Source organism: Ciconia boyciana, chromosome 24, assembly GCF_034638445.1.
Source record: "Ciconia boyciana chromosome 24, ASM3463844v1, whole genome shotgun sequence".
NCBI classification, from domain to species: domain Eukaryota; kingdom Metazoa; phylum Chordata; class Aves; order Ciconiiformes; family Ciconiidae; genus Ciconia; species Ciconia boyciana.
In genome coordinates, this window is record NC_132957.1 from 3,426,404 (window position 1) to 3,447,831 (window position 21,428).

Sequence of the window (21,428 nt, forward strand, 5' to 3'; positions counted from 1 at the left end):
GAAGGCTGACAGGCTCGACCACGTATCTACAAATGCTCACATGCATAAACATGACACGTGCCCACATTTGCTTTGCACACATGCTCAGACACTCTGTTACGCCTGTGCACCCAACACGTACCTTGCACATATATACACCCATGCGGCAGCTCACACGCTTGTGCATGCACACTCCTACAGACATGCACAGTCGGGGAACCCACGCACTCACTCACGCAGGCGTGCTCACACTCTCTTACATTTCACCGTGATCTGAGCAACGGCTTCTATGACTCCCAGACTGGACATGGCCACACACGTGTAGTTGGCTGAGTCCTTGACATCCGTGAGCTCCAAGACATTACGGCCCACTGGCATGTCATCTTCAGGCGTCAGGTCCTCTGCTCCCTGCATCCACTTGACGTATGGCATGGGCGAACCCACGGCCACGCAGGTGATGTTGACGTTGCCACCGGGCATGATTTCATGGCTGACGGGTAAGATGGAGAAGCGAGGGGCCACACGGCGAACTGTGGATGAGACGCACAGAGGTAACAAAAAAACAAAACAGAAAAACAAAACAAAAAAAGAAAGAAAGAAAAGAAAAAGAAGAAAAGGGAGAAAAAGGAGAAAAAGAAAAAAGAGCAAAAGATAATTTAAATATAGATGGGGTTTGTCATAATTTATTTTCTTCCTTCATTAAAAACAAAACAAAAAACAAATAAATTAAAAAATCAAAAACCAAAAACCAAAAAAATTAAACTTCAAATAAATTTTTACTTCACAAACAATATATAGAATAGAGACATAAAAGCGATATTTCATAGCAACAGGGTTCCATTGATCAAGATTAGACCCATCACAGCACAGATAAATACACAAAAATTTATTAGCAATTTCTCATCTTTACTGGCAAGAGCTGGCATGGCGAGCGTCGAAAAAATCTCCTCCACAGCCGCTCCGCGCCCTGGGAAACCTGCTCCTCCCCTTTTCCAGTGGAGCCTGGCTCCCGTATCACCTTCTCCCGCGGCAAAACGAAACAGCCGGTCCACCACCGTGGCCTGACATGGTCCAGGCGCCGCCTCCGTCTCCGGAGAGGGGCCCTCTCCCACCGGCCGCTCTGTGCCCCAGGGATGCTGCAGAGGTGGGGTGGTGGTGAGGAGAAGGCTGGGATGGAGATGGAAACTTCTCAAGATTTTGCCTTGTTGGACCCAGAGAATCCAACAAAGAGAGAAGTCTCACATCCCCAAATGCCAGAGAGACACCACTCGAAAAGTAAAGAGGCAAAAATATAAAAAAGGGAGGAGAGGGAGTCCCCGGAGCGGGACAGAATTTAGTTAGTGTCTGCGTGTGAGAACCGTCCAGGGGGAGGCAGTCCCCCTGGAGCGAGACGGAGTGTGGAAAAGATGAGAAACTCTAATGAAATTTTTGTGGTTTTCGGGTATAGAAACCCTAACGAAGCCTCTTTAAGATCTGACACGGTTCCATCGATAGATGCAGCTCTCAGAGTCACAAACATCATGCAAAATAGGTAAAAGAGAGAGAAAAAGATAGAAAGAGAGGAAAATGCAGAGAAATATAATTTATGGGCGGCTAGCAAATGCCCACATGGATACTGAATAGAAAGAGAGCGACAGAGAAAGAAAGGAAGACAAGGAGAAGGAGAACAAGGAGGGGAAGGGAGAAAGAAGAGAGAGAAAGAGAGGGAGGGGAGGGGGAAACCCACTTTAATGCTGCATACTTTTTCTAGCTGATGTGACCCAATGTGGTGGCTCACATTGTCACATCTCAGCCCTGGCGGAATAATAAATAGAATAGAATTAATAAGAAAAACAAGGTAATGAAACTTTAACGTTGAGAAAACAGTGACATGTTCTGTGCATCTCCTTAGCAGAGAGGTGGATGCAGCTTCCAGACCTTACACAATAAGAACATGGACGCAAAGGGGAGGGTGCGGTTTCCTTGGCTCCATTTTCTGAACTAACTGGGCTGGCTGGTTGGCCGAGGTGGGTGCTCTTCCTTAGGGGTGAAAGCAGGAGAACGGACAAAGGAGAAACGTAAGTGGATCAGAGGGGCCCTAGGGAGGGAGCTGAGGGCAAGGTCCCATCCCACAAGCAAAGACAACAGGATACAGAGGACCCCGAGGACCCCGAAAAGTTGCAGGCACAGCAGCAGCCTAAGGAGAAAAGGAGTGCGGGACTCCTCCAGCTTCAGAGACGGGTAGGGTGAGCAAGGGGGCAGGAGAGTTAGGAGTGCTGGGGCCCTGAAAAATATCTGTCCCTGCTGTACTATTCCCAGGTAACCTCTCTGAAAAACCTCGCTAAAAAATCAGTGGCAATTGTATCCATGCAAAAGCAATGCAACGGACATCAGAGCTTAGCCTGCCATCGCTCTTCCCAAGTCCTAGTGCCTTCAGATGTCCCCCGGAACGGACGTCTTGAGTTTTTCTAGTATTTCTCTTCCAGCCCGCTTCCGTGGCTGCCACTCAACATTACAGTTCTTTTCAGGTGGGAAGAGCACTGCCAGGAGTGGTAGTGGATGTTTTCCATTTAGTGGGGCTTCGTTGAACAAACCCCAAATATAGGCTCTGCCTCCTCCTGCAAGCTGACAAGGAGATGTCTTCACAGAAGGGTGTGCTCTTCACATCATGCTATCAGATCCTTTTCTGCACGGTTACCAGTACCCAGTACTGAGAGGCAAGGAAGAGAAGACTTCCAGATTTGTGGCAGCAGGAGCTCAGAGATGTCAGAGGAGAATTCCTGCACGCACGGATTTGCGAAGAGAACGGCTAGCATGCCCTCACCTCTGATGTAGGTGCCCTCACCTCCCACCTTTCCTGGGAAAGGACTGGAGTGTGGAGGAAGAGACTGCAAACTCACCTGGACACTAACACTAGAAGATTACTTTCTACTTAGAAAAAGGTGTAAGGAGAGTACCATGGTATTTGCACAACCTCAGGCACCAGCTCTGGCTCAAGAGAGCAGGCAACGTGCTCCTTGCTCCCTCCTGTCACACCGCTATAGAAGATTTTTAGCCCTAGACATGAGGGTACGTCCCTGTTGTCTACTCCATCCTTCTTTCCGCTGTCTGCTTCAGGAGGTACTGCATTTCAGAAAATGGAGCCATGTGAAGACCACACCGGTCACAATCTGAGACGAGATGGAGAGAACTTGAAAAGAAACAACTGGGGTCAACATGCAGACAGATCTGGGGTGGGGATGGCTCTTTTGAGGAGGGGCTGATATGTAACCTTCTGGACAGGGGAGGCAAGGTGGGAAGAGGTGAGGAGAAATGGGGAGACATATGCCGGACAAGATCCGGTCAGCAAACAGCATCAACAGCAACAAACAACGGCAGGTGGGATGCAAACACTGAGTTGTCATGAAAACAGAACAAGACAATTAATTCAAACTGAGGCTAATCACAAAGAAATAAAACCGAACTAAAAAAGAAAGGGAAAAAAAAAAAAGAAAAAGGAAGAACAAACCAGAATTTAATAACTGAAAAGCATCATTTGATGTACGGTGGAGTGCTGAGAATCGGAGTCTGAAGGCAACAGACTGCTGCTGTCTGCGTGCTTTTGGGCAGGGAAGGGAAGAGATCCACTCACAAAACACAAGCTCAGGGCCACGGAGCCGGAGCCGGAGCCGTGCAGAGCACGCTCACAAACGACTGCGAAGCAATTCTCCCCACCCTCCTCGCAGCACCCAGGGGTTTAGGTCAGCTTCGTGGGGTCTCAGGGCAGCATTACTTTTTGATTATTTTAGTGGCATTTGTCACACTTAACTAATGGGAAGCAACCAGCACATCTGGATGCCAGCCCAAAACAATGCGCAAAATCTGCAAAAGGGAGAATTTGGATTAGGGTTAGCGGCAGGCTAATGCAAGACCAAAACAGGCAGTAGCACTTCCGTTGTGCATCCTGGTTTAAAAAAAGCTACACACTCCTGTGTGCACACGAATATACAAACATCCACACACCAGTCCAGGAGGCGACAGTAACTCCAAGGTTCAATGCCGGAGACCTCAGAGAGTCCCTAGATACATCCCTGCTATGGCTCAGGGCTGTGACAACCACATTTACTGTAACAGGAAATACTTATAGGGCTCATCTCTGGATACCAAGAACCATCATGCTGCTGTTTATTTTAATTGCTATACCGCTCTGATTTGGCTGTTGACATGAGATTTATCAAGCTGAGAATCTCTCAGTCAGCGTTTAGGTCAGGGCCTAGGAAGAGGAGAGCGGTGGTAAGAAGAACACTTAAAGTGCAGCTAGAGATTGAATCAAGAACAATTTCAGCTCTGGGCCCAGCTCGGTTTCACACACAGCAGCCGAAAGAGTGAAATTTTACATGTAAAAAATGCGGTGAAGAGATTCCTTCCATTTTGCTATCCAACACATTTAAAGGGCCGGAAAGAAAAGAAGAACTGCCCTCTCTGTAAAGGAAAAGTTGGGATGGGGCAGTCAGGTCTCTACTTTTTAGACACTTATCTAATACTTTTACCAATTTCTGGTTTCAAGAAGCACCTTCCCTGAGTTTCAGGGATGTTTGGTTCCCATGACAGCTTTTGTCAGACCTGTTTTACAAAGCCAACCTTGCATGCATACACATATGTGCATGCTCCATGTGCATGTGCAACATCTCCCGATATACACACACAAGCAGGCACACACAAACACACATTTTCAATGGCCAAAAAAACTCCCAGGAGCTTTTTTCAAACAAGGATACAGCTCGTTACTGATAGAACCAGATTTTAGAACTGGACCTGGACATTTGTGATGCAAGTCAAATTACTTTAATGCGGAGAAGCCATTTCTGAGACACAGAAAGATTTCTTCAGTGCAGTTAGTTATGAGTCTGTTTAATACTGTCTGTTGGGTAAGTATTTCACACAGGCAAATCTGCATCCCAAATTCCGCTTAACATAACCTTCATTAGAAACGGAACAGATCCGTAACTTTTCACACCCTTGTAAAGCCAATTGGTTTTGTTGCTCCTCACGGATGCAGAGAGGTTAACCCAGTTTGTGTTCTGTGAGTGGCATTTTTGGTGCATTATTCTTTCCAAGGAGAAGGTACCAATCGACATCGCTAAGGTTCCCCACCGCCACCACTCAGTTAAAAAGAGAGCTGGGGTCCACATGGTGAGAGATGTTTTGGAAAGGGACAGATTTACAGACCTGATCGGAAGAGACACTGGGAGATCCAGGGTTGACTTTTACAACACCAGAATCCATCCTTAAAATGTGTTCCCAGGACGCTGCTAGTGAGAGAAATCTGAGGACCAACCAACCAGTTTGTGCTGAGGAAACCCACCGGTTCCACTTTTTAAGCCCCTTCCAGATTAGCTCAGGGAGAAAAATGTTGGAGGAGGAGTGAGGTGGGGAAAGGAGAACGTACTAGACAAGAACCCGTCACTTCAAACCCCGATTCACATTAAACCAACTAAAAGATAAACATATTTTATATCTTAAAGAAGAAATTAATTGAAAAAGGAAACAAAAGAAAGTGAAGTGACTGGTTGAAAGCACCAAACAAAACCAAATGGTATTAAACATTTTGACACTCAGCAAGCTGCTGCTCCAAATGAGGTGAGAAGGCGGACATTATTGGCCATTTTGGTGAGACAGGAGTCATTCCGTCTTGCTCCAAAATGAGGAGGGGGTAGGGGAAAGGGTGCCAAAATAATGTGCAGCCTCTACATTATTAGTGAAGCTTAGATTACACCTGTCCTCCCCTCCCAAAAGGTGGTCCGTCCCTGCCCCTGTGCTGTCCGTGCAGCCGCCTCTGCCTTCTCCCTCTCCCATTCCAATTGCAAGTTCATTCCGCTGGGGCGAGACGCTGTTCGGGTTCGGATTTCCGACCTCCGTCCCTCCAGAGGACGAGATACTTCCCTCCTCATGCCCATCTCCTTCCTAATTTCCTTCACGGTAAATAAAAATAAATAAGTAAATAGGTAGATAAATAAAGAATGAGACCAAGGCTTGGATTTGGTCTGGAGGAAATCCATTACCTTCCCAATCATTGTTACTTTTCCAGTTAAAAAAACACATTAGTTGAGTGACAGGCTGGCTGAACATCTCTGGTCTTTTGTAATTCTTTTTTTTTTCCTGTTGCTTTTTACAGCATTGAATATAAAATAGTCTGAACCCAATTGTTTTTCAAGCAGCTCTGTAACATTAAACACAGACTTTACTATTTTATTTTGTTATTTTAATTTGACAAGGTGTAATCTAATTTTTTCCCCTAAAACAAAGAGAACAGCGATGCAAAAGGTGTAAGAGACACAGGCAGGCAGAGATTTCGAGATCAGTACAGCACAGTGTTCCTGCAAAGTGCCCTCTATAGAGAGATATACATATATATACACACATATATACAGTTTTGATTTTTTTTGTTTGGGTTTTTTTTTGGGGGGGTGGCTTTTTGTATCCATTTCCATTTCCTGACACCCTTGAGAAATCCTTCTGCAGAAACACAGCAAAGTTGTTTGTTTGCTTTGTTTGGTTTTGAACTAGAATTTCAGAGCTGAGGACACCCCAAACACGGACAGGGCGCTCCCCCACCCACGGAAGCGCTAACATAATGCTTAAAAATTGTCACAGAACTCTCCCTCCCCGAACTCCAGCGCCTGGAAAATGGCACTACAGGGGAAGCTGTACAAACTAGCGGTGGTTCTGCCTCCCTCCTTTTCCATTAAAGAATTTATCAATGCTAGCCTGAAAAGGTATTAAAATTCCTACATTTTAAAATATCGGTGATTGTTTTGACCTTGTGGCTATTTGTTAAATCTGGAGTGCAAGTGAAATTATTTCCTTCTAACCTCTACATGGCATTGAAAGCAAAAAGCTTAGCAACCGTTCCACTTGTCTATTGAGGGACGGGCTGAGCAACCAGCAGCTCTGGTTTCATGGCCAAATTACACGAGCCAAACTTAACCCAGGCACAGGCTACAGGCTAAATTATTTGTTAAATTAGTCACATTTTAATATATTTCGAAGCTTTATTTCCTGAGGTCCTAGGCACACTATTTCTGAGTTTTCTATGGTTTTTATTTTAATTCATTTCAACTAGTTTTGCTATTACGTGTTTAGCCCTGGCTTGTTTTCATCTTTGGTCTCTCAATGAGTTGAGGTTTTCCAGAGAGCCTTGAAAAATACTGGAAATGTTCTCAGCAGGAACTGGGCTGCAGAACCTGATTCTGGGTGACTAAGCACCGTACTTGACTCCCGCAGCAGAAGAGGCAAGGCCTAAGCAGGCACAGCGAGTGCACTGTGCTGTTTTAAATGCCTGCTGAACCATTTAAAACTCCCTGGGCTTGAAAAGAGCAGAGCAACAAGAAGCTCGAGCGGAGGGGAAAAAGGATTATCCCTGCAGCACCACAACTGCTGCCTTTTGTAACTCCTGACAGGGCACCACTGTGTGAAACAGGGGAAAATGTTTAATTCTGGTAAATTCAACCATGACAATTTGTCCTGTACCAACAGCAGCAGCTCTGCATACTCAGAGGTTGCTAAAGCACAGCCCACACAGCTCCACGGTGCATTGTTCATTCTTTCTTTCCCTTTGTAATGTGGAAGAGCACGCAGAGACACTCAGTCCTTCCATACAGTGCTCTAGCTTGAGCCAAGCAGCTGGCTATTTGGATCGAAACAGAGCAATCGAGGTGGAAGTCTGAAGCTTTCAAAATTAAGAGGAAAGCTACAAACTGCTCCATTTCAAGGGGGCAAAGCAGCTGTGGCCATAGATCCTGGACAAGCAGACATATGCCCTCTCTAGGGCAAAGCCTGGACCCAGCACGGGTTGACTCACTGAGGCTTGGAGAGAAATACCATCACGTATGAGTTATTCAATCTGGTTTTATCCACCACAGTGGAGTAAGCAAGGTTCAAAACGCCTTTTGTGCAAGGTTCAAAACGTCTTAGTAAGGGCAAAAAGGTTTCCCTTCCGTCCTAGCTGAAAGAAGGCCATGCAGCTCTCTGCATGGGCGCCATACACAGACATTCACTTTCCCATTAGCTGGGAGAACTACCAGGCTCTCAAACCAGCCTCCCCTCTCCTAAGCAAGTCCCTGCCACTGTGCAAGGAGAGGCATGACACTCTCCCACACCACCCCGAGACAGACATCTCTTGATACACAGGACTTCGAATCTGTCCTTTCCTGCAATCACTATGGGCCAGAAGTTTGATGGTATTTGTGTCCCTAGGGATACGGAGAAGCATCCAGTGGGACTTTTGAAAGCCAGGTGAGTTGTATGGCTCCCACAAAAAGCAGCATCCCCATCTTAAGGTATGCTGGCTCGCCTGCTAGAACTGTGTCTTTCTTTTCACTGATGACAGGTGAAATCTGGACAACTGGCTCAGACTAGAAACTTTCATACACCCTAGGCTGGTGGCAGAATTCATCTCACCTGCTTCTGATCTGCTTTTGTGGGTCTCCATAAAGATACTTCTGCATTTGACCTTGGAAATTCCCTGTTAGCAGACTCTTTGTTATTTTGGACCACGGCATGATCTGATCTGTAATAATACACAAGGCAAACCCTTAACCAATAATTTCAAGACCATGCCCATAACTTCTAGCAAACCATATGAGCTCTTTAAGCCAGGTATCATGTCTCTATTTCCTCATCCAGTGTCATTCCAGCCTATCATGACTACACCCAATTTAGCTTTAGTTTATTGTTGTTGATATTATTATTATTTTTATTGGCTCTTAAGGAAGAATTTAATCTTAAAACCTTCTCAGATCACAAGAGATTCTCGCAGCAGCAGTTTGGATATGTTAGAAATACTTTATAAAAGATAAAATAAACAAATAAAAAACAATGGTATATAAATCCCTTTTTAATTGCACCTAAATCCTGAAACTCAAACTCCTATTCATGAAGGAAAATCCTGTAATTAGTAGTGATTATCACCTTTTAGTCCTAGGCAGGAGGGATGTGGGATGGGAACACCTCATTTCAAATACTATTCCTTCTCTCTTGCTCTTTTTAAATAGAACAAGCCTTTTTTTCTTCTTCTTTTTTTTTTTTCTTTTTCTTTAAATAGAGCATTGGGGCTGGGGGACGTCTTTTGGCTATTGTTGGCATCAAAGGTAGAAGAGCCACAGCTGGCCGCTTCAGAAAGACATTATCAACAGTGCAGCATTTCGGAGTGGTACCCTTGTATCTAAGGGGAGAGGGGGAGAGACTTGAAAGGGGGAGGGGGGAATACCAGCACTGAGGGTCCGAGCACTGAAATCTCAGCATTTTAAGAAAAAGAGAAGGACAGACAGAGAGAAAAAGAGAGAGAGAGAGAAAGAGAGACAGATACTGTGTCAATACTGCACTGGATTTCTCAAAAATCACACAGCTTTAATACCTGTACACTAGGAAAGCCACTCCTTTGGTAGATTATTGAGTAGTGAGGACTGACGGGCAGAGGGGAATGCATCAACAGGGAAAGGAAGGGCATTCAATTCTGCAGAGGGCAAAAGCACCAAGCACCAATGGTACAACTAACACACTGCAAAAAACCCACCTGTTTACTGTCCCATGTGGCTCACCCGCTCAGGATGCACACATGGGAGGCAACAGAAGCTTAATGGGGATAAACAGGGAGATGAGAAGAGGGAAAAGAGGCATTTTCAGCTAGAACGTAACTTGTCAGATTTCTTGTTGCTGTTTACAACAGAGATGCAGCTGCCAGATGTGTCCCAGCAGCCTCTTCTGTGTCTACCACTGCTGCATCTCTCCTTCCACACTCCTTTAGAAAGGAGGCCTCTACCTTCCCTGGACCTGGCTGGTTGTCAAGGTGCCTGTAGGCAGGCAGTAACGGTTCAATGAGAGGGAAGAACGAGGGTAAATGGGGAGAGGCAGAGCCCCTCCTGCAGAAGGCGGCTGGCTGGCTGCCCTTCACTTCCGACACTGCAAGGACGAGGCATCACCCTCCTACAAGGGAACCTGCCAAGTTCTGCCGATGAGACAAGGCACTGCCTGACGATGGGGCTCTCCACGCACACATGGGTGCTAAAGGAAAAAGACAACTGCGTGTGATTCAGTAACGCAGCAGGAAGCTTTCTGTCTCTACCCAGCCTGGGCTGAAAGCAGATTAGCTCCCGTACGCAGTGTCTTAGGTGTTACTGGAGGGAAACGGCCAGTTACCAGTGAGCGAGTTCTGCATGGCTGGGGAAGCCCTTCAGAGCAGGGATCAGGGTTTTTCTGTGTGTGCAGGCTGTGGAACAAGAGCCACACCTCCAAGAAATACGTAAGTAATAACGTGACCCAGGGTCTGCTCTAACTCTTGGAACGACACCCTGGCTTCTTACCATCTTTTCCACTTCCCAGATCCCTCCCTCCCCCCAAAACAGAGGCTTGTCCCAAATAGCAGGGCTTCCATGGACAGGCGTTAGAGCTGTGTGACTCCTTTCCTCCTGGAGGGATTGAGGAGTTCAGTTACCACCGGGTGGGCAGGAACACTGGCTTCTCACAATGCGTTTGGAATAAACTACAGCACAGCATAACCAATCAAAACTGAAATAGGAAATCAAGAAAAAGCAAAAAACCCAAACAGAACTAAAAATTTAGAAAAGAAGAGTAAATCCACTTCAAATAAACCAGAATTGTAAAAAAAAAAAAACCAAAACCAAACTATACATATTTATATATAGAAAAAATAATTCATAATTAATTTAAAAAGTGGCATGCAAAGAAGATTGTTACATTCTCCTATCATGCATCAGGCCCAATGTCCAAACGGCAAGGTAACCATGACGACAAAAAAGTGCAAGAACTCAGCAACATTACCAAAGGATGCATAGAGAGGCCCACAATGCAACTCAACTCATCTCTACGAGACCCGGGAACGGGCGGGTCTCGCTCATCTTAAAGATTTCTTGCTTTTTCTCTTTTTTTTTTTTTAATTTTTTTAATTTTTTTTTAATTTTTTCTCTTAAGAATGTAAAAATGTGGGTAAAGAAAGTAAAAAAGAAAAAAACCACACCAACCTTCTCGTAGCTCTGAGGGATGTTAAGGGGGTTTGATGCGGAACACAATGACATGAGGAGAAGAGAAAAATAGGGGAAACACAGAGAGAGTAAAAAAAGGCCTTCTCAAGGCTGTCAGCTGCAAATTGATTGTTTTTTTCTCTTAACCAAAATAAAAAGAAAGGAAAAAAAATGAAGATAGTAACGACCCTCTTTCCTGCCTTCCTAGCTTTCCCCCTCCCATCCAGCTAGGTCCCTTTTGTTTAAGAACAACCAAGCTCTGTACAGAGGTTAGACTGTGAGCAATCCTAATTCAGAATCAGCACGTGACAGAGGTGCCAACCCCAGAAAGGAGTTCTCACTTCTTTAAGTCCATCTGCTCTTTAGAGAAGGGGGAGCGGAACCTGTACCAGGCAGAGAAGACCCGATACAAAGGAGATCCCAAGCTGGAAATCCACTCCCCCAGCCCGTGCGCCCACCAGCCCCCACGCCCGGCTCTGCTTGCACTAACTCCACAATGGGACTGAATAAGGAAAAAGAAATAATTAGAAGAAGAAAAGAAAGGCAAAACAAAACCAAAACATTTCCTTGCAATGTTAAAACTTACAACTCCTATCCCAGGTGTTCTATAGAGACAAGCATGTTATGGGAGAAACAAGTCAATTGGAAACACAAGAGTGTTCAAGACTCTTTTAAAACAAAAAACGGGAAGAAAAATGTGCATGAACTTTCCCTCCCACCAAAGCAAATCCATTTCAGAAATTTGTTACCTTTCCATGATATTAACACACAAGAAACAAGGAATTAAACAGCATGAAAAACACCCAAACCACAGGCCGAGCTTGCTTACACGGTGTTTTCTGCACTCTCTCGGCCGGCTAATGCTGGCTTTGTTTTTCAGGCAGGCCTCAGGTACACACAGGCTAACTTGGATAGAAAGAGGGCTATCCACCTGGAGCCGACTCTTATCCAGGTGCGGAGACAAGCAACTCCATGGTTACAACCTTTGTCTCCTGGGTAGTTTCCGAGTGGCCAGAAAGGTAGAGGAAATTTATAAATAAAAGAATAATGAAAAATCCCCACATTTTTTTCCTGTTTCTTTTTTTTTTTTTTAAAAAAAAGAACCCAAAACATTCCAGCTAAGCTGTCTGCGAAGGATTTAGCCCTGAATTAGTATCAGATCCAGATTTACATTCCCAAAAGAAGAATTTCGGGGCCCAGGCGACAGGGCAAATTTCAAACGCAATTTTCCAGCTGGCCACAAAAGGCTATTTAAAAATTTAGCTTGGAAACATTAAATTATTAAAAGCCTTCTCTCCATGTGCATGTGATTTAGTGAGCGTGAGACACGAGAGAGAGAGAAAGAGAGAGAGAAAGGAGTGCACACAGGAGCATGGCTCTGCATTTGACTGCAGAGTTAACGTGAGTGTAGGTGGGAGGCGCTTCCTCTGTCGATGGGATGGAAATGGGAACAGTTTGCTGGGATGTAACTTTTCTTTTTTCCTCCCAATGGTATTTTTCTTTTTTTAAAAAAGCGAGAAGGACCAGCCCTGCTCTCTCATTACCAAAAGGGTTTTGCTGTGGAAAGATATTAAACCAAAGCTACACACAAAATATTACAGGTCAGAGAGATTAAAATAAGGTAACAAAGAAAGCAGAAAGGCTATTGCCCCACTGGTGTGAGAACATCGAGGGGGCATCAAGCAGAAGCCAATCCCCCTGTCATCTGTTCCTCATGCTACATGGGTGAAGGAATCTGTCACTGTGGCAGAGCTGTCTGCTGGCCGTCTCCAGCTTTCTCTGAGTCTGTGCCCGCGGCCAGCGTTCATGCCCAAGGAACCACTGACAAATTACTGCTGGCAAAGGGAAAACCAGCTGGGACTTGGGCGAGAAGTGAGAATGCACCCTCCTGTTGCAATCTGCTAAGATCCAGGGGACAGAGAGCTCAGTGGAGGGGGCTGAGAGGGTCCTCCCCTCCTCTCACACCCACACCAGCAGAACGGAAACCTTCCCACTTCCAGAGGGCAGGGATCCTTCGGGAGAAAAGGGGATTATGGCCTCTTTGCAGCCAAAGCTGTTCATTCCCCTTTGGGCTCTGTGGGCTGATGCTGGCAGATTCTTGGGCACACTATTTTGGGTCACACTTGACTTCACTGTGGGTGACGCAGCTGTGTACCGCTGCTCTGCAGCTCTGGCGCGGTAGCTGGAGCCACCAGCAATGGTGAGGAAGTCAGGGCGCACCAGGAAGCTCAAACCCCTGCAAGCTCAGCAGCGCACTGGAAGGATCCAAACCATTAACACCAGTGCCTCCCCAGCGCTCAGGGGCAGGATCGACTCAAACAGCTGGGGACAAAGGAAGGCCATGGGGAGGGAAGTATTTGCCAGTGTTGTGAGCCGATGCGCTCCCTACCTCTCACGTAAAGGTTAGCAGGTGAGGAGTAGCGCACTCCGGCGCTGTTGCTGGCGACGCATTCGTACTTCCCCTGGTCTGTCTCCTCGCTGCTTTCAATCTGCAGGCCACCTGGGAGGAGAGAAGAAGACCGCAGCAAAGACACCATCATCACCATTTTGTTTTGTTCTTAAGAGAGAGCAATAGAGTCAATGTTTTGCTTTCTCCTCCCCTTAGGCTAACACACACGGGGACGCTTGCCTGGGGGTCTTGGGCTATGAGCTCTGGAAGTGCCGAGCCCTCTGCCGGTACCAGCTAACGTCTGTGCTCAGCATTACGGCTGGAGACATACCCAACAGGAAGAGAAAATTTAATACCCCCCTCTACACTAAGTGTTACTCTCCGTACTGAAATGGTCAGGAAAAGTACTAACTTTTGTGGCTTCTGCAATGCAGACATTCTGCACCAGAACTCATGAAATCAACTTCAATAATCCATATTACTGTGACCCCCAGAAATCTATCAGAAGGCAGTTGACCTTCCCTTGCTCGATTTGAAGCAGTGACCATAAAAGTGAAAGGCTTTGTCACCCACTGCCTAGGATCCCCGGAGCATTTTTATCACCGCTGCCTTTGTTTTGTGCCTAAATACCTGATTCACAGGAAGCCTACAGGAGATAAGAGTCAGTGTGAAAAGCACCTTACTGATAGTGAATATTGCCAAGGGAAAACCCTGTAAATGCTGCGTTGGAACTTCAAAATTGCCTGTGTGGTTTACACCAACTGGGCCAAAAGGATTAAGGTTTTTCTTAAACCTGTACATTATTGCAGCCTGTAAGAGTATACCCAGAGCCCATACTAAACACTCCTGTAAGCAAACATGCAGAGATATGCAGCATGTAACTACATGGAAGAAAATTGCCTCATTTACCTCAGAAGGCTTCATCCCTGCAAAACTCCAGTTAAAATACACACTACATAAATAATTCAACAGGCTATCAAATGTTTTATGTATTAGGAGTACATGATTATACTACAGATATGGACAGAGCTCACATGCGGTAAGACTCTTAACTCCCATCTCTGGAAAAAAAACCCTAAATATGAAAACCAAACAATTCCAGCTCAGCGTAATATTACTGATAAAATCTTAAGCGAGAAAAGTGCAAATGATATCAGTGCTGGTTGCAGATACAGCCTCTTCAGGAAGGAAAAACCAATGTGTTCACATGAGGAGGACACGGAGCTCATGTTCCTCTGCGTGTGCATGGGTGAAAAAGGATGCTGTGTGGGAAGACGTGAGGCTGTGAATTTATGACAGGGATGGGGTGTGATAGTGCGGCTCCTGCCAGCATCCACTGTGTCTGGTAGCTCCCAAAGGCAGAACAGATAGAATTAAAAAACAAAAAAACCCACCCAAGCCACTAAACCAAACTAAATTCATTTCAAAAGAACCTGTGGGTATTCCAGTATAACAGGAGTTAGAAACCAAATAGACTGAAGCTTCACACTGAGACACCAGCTGAGCATATTTCATACTGAATTACAGCTCGAGCATGTTCTGTCATCTGAAAGCTCCACTTTGGTGGAGAGCTGGTCAGTGAGTTTTCCTAAAAATTTCTGTTAATTTGGACAAATCTGTGGGTTGCTTCCACTGGTTCCAGACAAATTTTTTGTGCGGCTCAGGAGCATTGCTTGTCTGAGTGTACACCAGGGGAGACGAAGCCACCCCGCAGAGCAGGAACAAAACCACAAACTGCAGGCAAGCGCCTTCGCCAGGGGAATAAGGACTCAGCCCTTTCATCTTGACCACTGCAGCTTTGCTGGTGAATGCAATGGTGGGAATTATACTGTAGAGAGGTCAATGAGTTTTCAGCACTTGTCAGGAGCCAATAGAGATGATGTGTGAAAAAGTACATCTCACCTACAGCACCTCTTGTTGCTTTTACCAGCAGAGAACTATGGACTTTTAAATTTACCAGTGTAGATAAAACCAAAGCAGGGTCTTCCAAGGACTGCACACCCAATTCCTGCTGACTTTCTGTGACAGCTTGAGGTCTAATATCTTTTTGGCTCCATTAAAGAGACACTGCAGAAGCTACTTACCATGGGTATCTTTCCCAGAAAAACCTAAGGGTAAGAGAGTGGGGAGGAAGGGGAAAGAAGGCTCTGAAGCCACACAAATGGGTACGCCGAGATGGTAAGTGCTGAAGATCTGACTGAGCAAAGCATTGGAAAACTTTCACCACCATCCGTGGCTCGGGACCACTTTGCACCAATCAAGAGAAGGCCCTAAGTATTTACCAAGCTTTGATAGCATTTAATGCTCAAGATAAACTTCAGTCCTCCACAGTCCTGGTGAGATTAGCTCTTAAAACTCTGCCATAAATCTAAGGCAGCACAGCCTGAGACATTATTAGAATAACAGTATCAGTATTACCAAGTGCACCCAGCAAACAAAAAAGGACATTATAACCATATATAAAATAAAGACAGGTATAAAAAAAGAAATATCCAGAGGTGAAGCAGGACAAGAAAACATAACAACAACAACAACAACAAGAATCTGTATTGAGCACAGGTCAATGAAACAGGAACTGAGTGGAGAGAAGTGTTTGGAGAGTGGGTGAGTGAGCTGGGGGTGTCTTACCTCGGATCGGTGTACCTTCTGCAAAGAAAACAAAGAAAATAAGTGAAAAGACTGTAAAACCCCAAACACCTGGACTGCCCGTGGGAAAAGGACCTGAGTCAAGGAAGACAGTTCCCAGTAGGAAACTTACTGCTCTACCTCATTTTAAATTATAGGGACAGACTGAAGAGGGTTCAGGGTACTTAAGGTGGGGATGCCCTTTTTAAAGCAGTCCAATTCAGCTGGCATAGCCTCCATAGCACTTGGCTTGAAAAGTCTTAAGACTGGCTCCATCTTGTTGCTAAGAATGCAAAGAGAGTCTTCATGCTCTCATCTAACCTTACTGTTTGCTACTTGCAGAACATAGGATGAACCTGCATTTCTCTTCATCGCTCCTGGGGAAATGGGTCGGCATTATGGCCGTGCTAGCCCAGACGGGGAAAGGGACATCCAGGTACCTTGCACTGCATTGGGAGTTGCAGGTTTGATCCCACCTTTAGTACCAAATTCCCAGTTCCAAACTGAAGTTATTGGCACAGACGTGCGAGGAATTCAGTGCATGTCCTTACGAGGACCTTCAGTGGCTCCGCACAGAGACTGAAGCCAGACGCTCTGCACTAAAGAAGGCCATGCTACTGCCCAAGCGAAAGGGCTACCTCATGCAACTGCTCTGGAAGTGGAAGCCTCCCTAATGCCAGTGCGGGAGGGGGGTTGTATGGAGAGAGAGGAGTCCTGCTACACTTGCCTGTTGACTGCATCTCCCTCGGGTTATTTTTATTCAAACCCCCTCCAGTTGTCTTAGTGCCTAATGTAAGTCTTCTGCCTAGGCAGGTCTCATCACAGACGAGAGGAAGTGACACTGTGGCTGGTGAACCATGCCACAGTCAATGGTAAAATCACTGTCCCCCCGTTTGACCTCCTGAGGTTGCAACCATCTTCCTTTGAAAACACGGCAGGTCCTTTTGCTCACAGTGGCATTCAAAGTTGTCACACAGCTTATCAAAGAAGGGGTTTTAGTTGGTTGCTTTTTACCCCAATCCTGAGAACAGGGCAGATACCGCAATTACAAGTATTGCCTCTTACTAGGGACAAATGCAAGAGCTTCTCTGCAATGGTAACAATGCTGTCATTCTGCAGCACCTCCCAGCCAGGGCTTGTATAGCACATTGCATGATAAATATCAGCCTTATACTCTTCTCTTCTCCCCCAGTGAGGTACAGCAGCATTATTATTCCCACTTTACAGATGGGGAAACCGAGGTAGAGGTGAAGCAACTTGCCCAAGGTCACAGAGGGAAGTCTGTGGCAGAGGCAAGAACAGGAGTCAAAGCCTCCTGCATGCCAATCTTCTGCCTTAACCACCAGAAAACCTCTTCCGTCTTTATCGTTCAGCCCTGCTCGTCCTTCTTGTGCTGCGGTTCAATCCTCCATTTTCAGGATAGAAGGTAAAAATATATAAACACTGATTACAGTTCACCTTTATTTTTCAAAGGAGATGAGGGAAGAGAGGTATTATAGTGTTAGGATATTAGATTCTAGTTATATTCAGCTTCTAGTTAAGAGGTTAGGTTATTTGCTAGAGAAAAGTTAGCATCTAGTTAGGGTTAGGAACTAGCTAAGGTTAATAAAGCAGGCTGGTTAGCTATCAGGACAAAGGTTGGAGAGAGAGCGCTTGAAAGAGGAAGAGGTGGGGGGAGCGTGTACTTGGGCAGATCTCCACACAGGAGACAGCAGGAAGGTTTTAAAAAGCGCGCGTGAGAGAGAGAGACAAAGCAGCAAAGGGTTATAGTTCAATTCAGTGGAAATAAAAACAGCCTCTGATACATCCTTCTATCTCAAAACTGGAGTGAAAATCTGCCATCTGTGGCACAAATGTGGAACAAGGCTAATGGGAAAAGGGTAGAGGAGGGGAAGAGACCCCAACATCACCCACCGCTATAAAGCTTCTTTGGCCTTGGCTAAGCCTGGCAATTTCCTGCAAAAGTTCACTCTAATTGACAGGAGAAACACGCTGGAAGTTAGAGCTATGCAAGCATAGATACAACAGCAGCCGTTACCTTCTTGTGTCATTGTAGGTTAGTTATTCCTTGTTCCCTCTAAGCATCAGCGTTGCCCCTGGAAATAGGTTGTCAGCAGCTCTCAGAGACAGACTGTCTTGGAGACAGTGCTCTTGGAGAGCAAGAGAAGCCAAGCAATGCCACCTTGGTCCTTCCAATCCTAACTCTGGCACACAGGACATAGAGGTGAGGAGCAAAACATGTTTTGCAAGATGCCCCACATCAGGGATGGAGGAGACAGAATTTGAATCAAAATGAGATCAAGTAACTTGCAAGGAAAGAACAGTAGTTTGAATGGCGGCAGGGACACAGATGGTAGATTTTCACTGTTGGAGTTTCACATCTAACCAGCTTCGTATTTAATATAGGGGCAGCAGGATGGTGCTAGAAGAGGATATGAAATAGATTAATTATTCTGAAGAACTCTGACAGGCCCTGTAAGATTTGATACGGGGTCATGCTGGTGGAGGGGAGGCACCTGCGTTCAATAGCTGGCTTGCCTGGTGTCCTAAACGGTGCATGAGCAAACGCATAAGGCTAACCACTGTTCAGGGCAGAATAAGGGCACCAGCTTCGCAGGAAAACTAAAGGAGGAAGGACTCACACTGGATGCTGACCTTCTGAGTGAAAAGCTGGTTTTGAGATCCCACGTGCAAACTATTCATATTGCCTTCCACAGCCTCCCAGGATCTGGAGATCTGCCTATTTAGGGCAAATTTTGAGGCTGCTTGAGCCCAGATGGCCAGCCTAGTGTTTAGCAGCAGAGGCAAAAGGCAGCTTAAAGGACTTGCCTCTGCATTATAAAGGACCAAGATGGTGCCAGGCAGAATACCACGTGCAGGTGTCCCCCTCTGTCACAGAGGATGGGATCTGCTCTTCCACCATCCCCTCCTCAGACTTCCCACACAGCAAGCTGCCTACGGATTCTCCAAGCCTTGAAAACAGGGAGAGAAGGACAGTCACCATTGCCATGGTAATGACAGAAAACACATCCCCACCTTCTGTCAGGCCACGTGTGAGAACATGTGTGTGCTATGCTCCTCTCCCGAGGGGTGGAGAGAGCTTTCTATTCTAAACAAGCCAGCAATCATCAAGGGTCTTCTGCAATTTTAAAATGCCGGATCCTGGCTGACAGCTGCAATTGCTACATCTCTAATAACAAAAGGGGACTTGGCACACGGAGGAAATGTGACGTGAGTTCTGCAGACAGGCTCCTGGCTTCTCAAGGGACAGAGACGATCTGGAGCGGGGGGAGCTTTTCCTGTGCTCAACCCTTTCCCATAGCCTGTGATTTACAGCTTCAATTTGAAAATGCCGCACCCCCACCTCTCCCTTCTGAAAATGCCAATAACCCTGTTAGATGTGAAACTCCAAGACCTCCTGCAGGTGTGAACACAATTATCACAGTTCCAGGGTACAAGCTATTGTGTAATCGGGGAATTCCAGGACAACTGTTGCTAAGTTACCAAAAAAAAATCTATCCAATGTTAGGACGTTCATATTTAGCTGTTATCTCTTTATACAGATATATTAATTAGGATGATTATTATTCTTTTTGTAGCCTGCAATACCCCTGCAGAAATTCATTAAGAGGGCAGAATATCCCTACTGGAAGAGTTAGTAGAAGAAATGCATAGCATGCCTCTCAAGAAGCTGTTACAGAGGAATTAGTTTAAAGGGCAAGGGTTACAAATCTGGACATTAGCAGGTTTGGGGTTTTTTGGTTTGATTTTTTTTTTTAATTGAACAAACTTACCAAAGGTCTCTGAATGTTAAAAAAAGGCGGGGGAAAAAAAAAGGGAAAAAATAAGTTTGTTATAGCCAGTTATTTAGAAAACAGAAGACAACAACAAGACACAAAAGGTTTTAGTGTTTCTATGATGTAGGAAGGTGGCTACAGGCTGCCTCCCGTTATTCCCCCTAGGTGGCACGGCTGAGCAGAGGACATTGGCTTCTACTTTAAACGTCCTGAGACTGCCTGTGGTGGGGTTAGACAGGAATACCCGTTTCTCTTCCACCACCAAGACCAATTAAACTCTTAGCAACCTGGGTCTCTAAGGCTGAGATGTTCATGTATATCTAAGGGAAGCAGGAGCCTAGACAGAGGTTCTTCCCATTCTCCTTCGATTGACAATTCAGCTTTTCATTCAGTCAAAACTCCCAAGCATGAAATGATTTCCAGTGTTTGGAAAGTTTATCTGGAGATGGAAAGGAGAAGAAGAAATACTGGATAGAGAAAACCCTCTATGGTTAATGACATATCACCTGTTTCTCAATTATATTGAAGACCCATAATATAATGGGTCCACAGGATGATGTGAATATAATGACCATGGTCTCAGAGGTCCATTTATATTGCCAGCGAAACATTCAGGTTTTTTTCATATAAATGAGAACCAAATCTGGACACAGCTACCGATTTTGCAGAGCTCTGTGTATGACATTTCACTTGTACCTTTTAATGAGCTAATTTGCATGTTTGCCACTAACTCATATATTGATATAAATGCAGTTCTTAACACCCTTCGTAATAAAGCGGCATGGCTGCTATCCTGATGACTTTATCCCCAAGACAGAATCTGGGGGACTGTCCTGTCCTGCTGCTCTCTCAACCTGTCCCAGTCTCCATCAGGGAGCAACGCACAGCCAAGTCTTCAGAGACAACACAGTCGCTGGCTTCTATGCTAAGCCTGTTAGCACAAAGTGCAGAAATGAAGTTGTGATTTAGTAGCAGGGTCACTCCTCCTCCCTGCGCTCCTGTTCACAGAGGGCTTGTCAAACACCCGTTAGTTGGGTGTAATTGTTAATCCCCAAGAAGCTGGGCTGGAGTCATACTGATGACCTGTGGGTGAAAGACACTGAAGCTCATTAGCAGTGTCCTGAAGCATCCAATGCCCTAATGTGTACTAGTGCCACACTTCTGGCAGCAAAGTTTGTTTTCTGGAAAGATAAATGTATTAAATTAAGTTCTGACTTTAGCAGCACTCGCATCATCAGCGCGTAAGCAGGCATCGCCTTGCACATCACACTCAGCTTACAAATACACACTTTAATCTCTTCTGCCTTGGTCTTAAAACAACTCCTTTCCACTGACTAAAATACTAACACAGTACAGATGACCTTAACGCTAATAAGTTTTGCATTTTCACAGGCATTTGCATCACAGAACATGCAAGTTTTGAAAGGCCATACAAGTAGATGAAATAGGGGAACTCAGAAGTTCTGACTGTCCAGGAATCTGCACTCCCTTTCACACAAGCAACAGGTTTCTGCCCCTAAGGACAACAGGAATGCTTCTGGGTTTCACCAGCTTACTAATTCAAAGCAGCTGTAAATGAAATTAATTCTCAGCAGGTATTTTCCAATTTATCAGAATGGCCAAGGGTTCATTCCGAGGCTA

General features: G+C 45.5%; 1 protein-coding gene across 3 annotated transcripts in view; it reads right to left on the minus strand.

Moving 5' to 3' along the window:
- Positions 1-21,428, minus strand: part of PTPRS (protein tyrosine phosphatase receptor type S) — a 164,840-nt gene that overhangs the window by 48,709 nt on the left and 94,703 nt on the right. For all 3 annotated transcript variants that reach the window (XM_072845126.1, XM_072845127.1, XM_072845125.1), the window contains exons 6-7: positions 13,366-13,476; positions 240-509 (exon numbers count right to left, since the gene is read on the minus strand). In XM_072845126.1, coding sequence (XP_072701227.1) covers positions 240-509; positions 13,366-13,476 — 381 coding nt within the window. The remainder of the gene's footprint in view (positions 1-239; positions 510-13,365; positions 13,477-21,428) is intronic.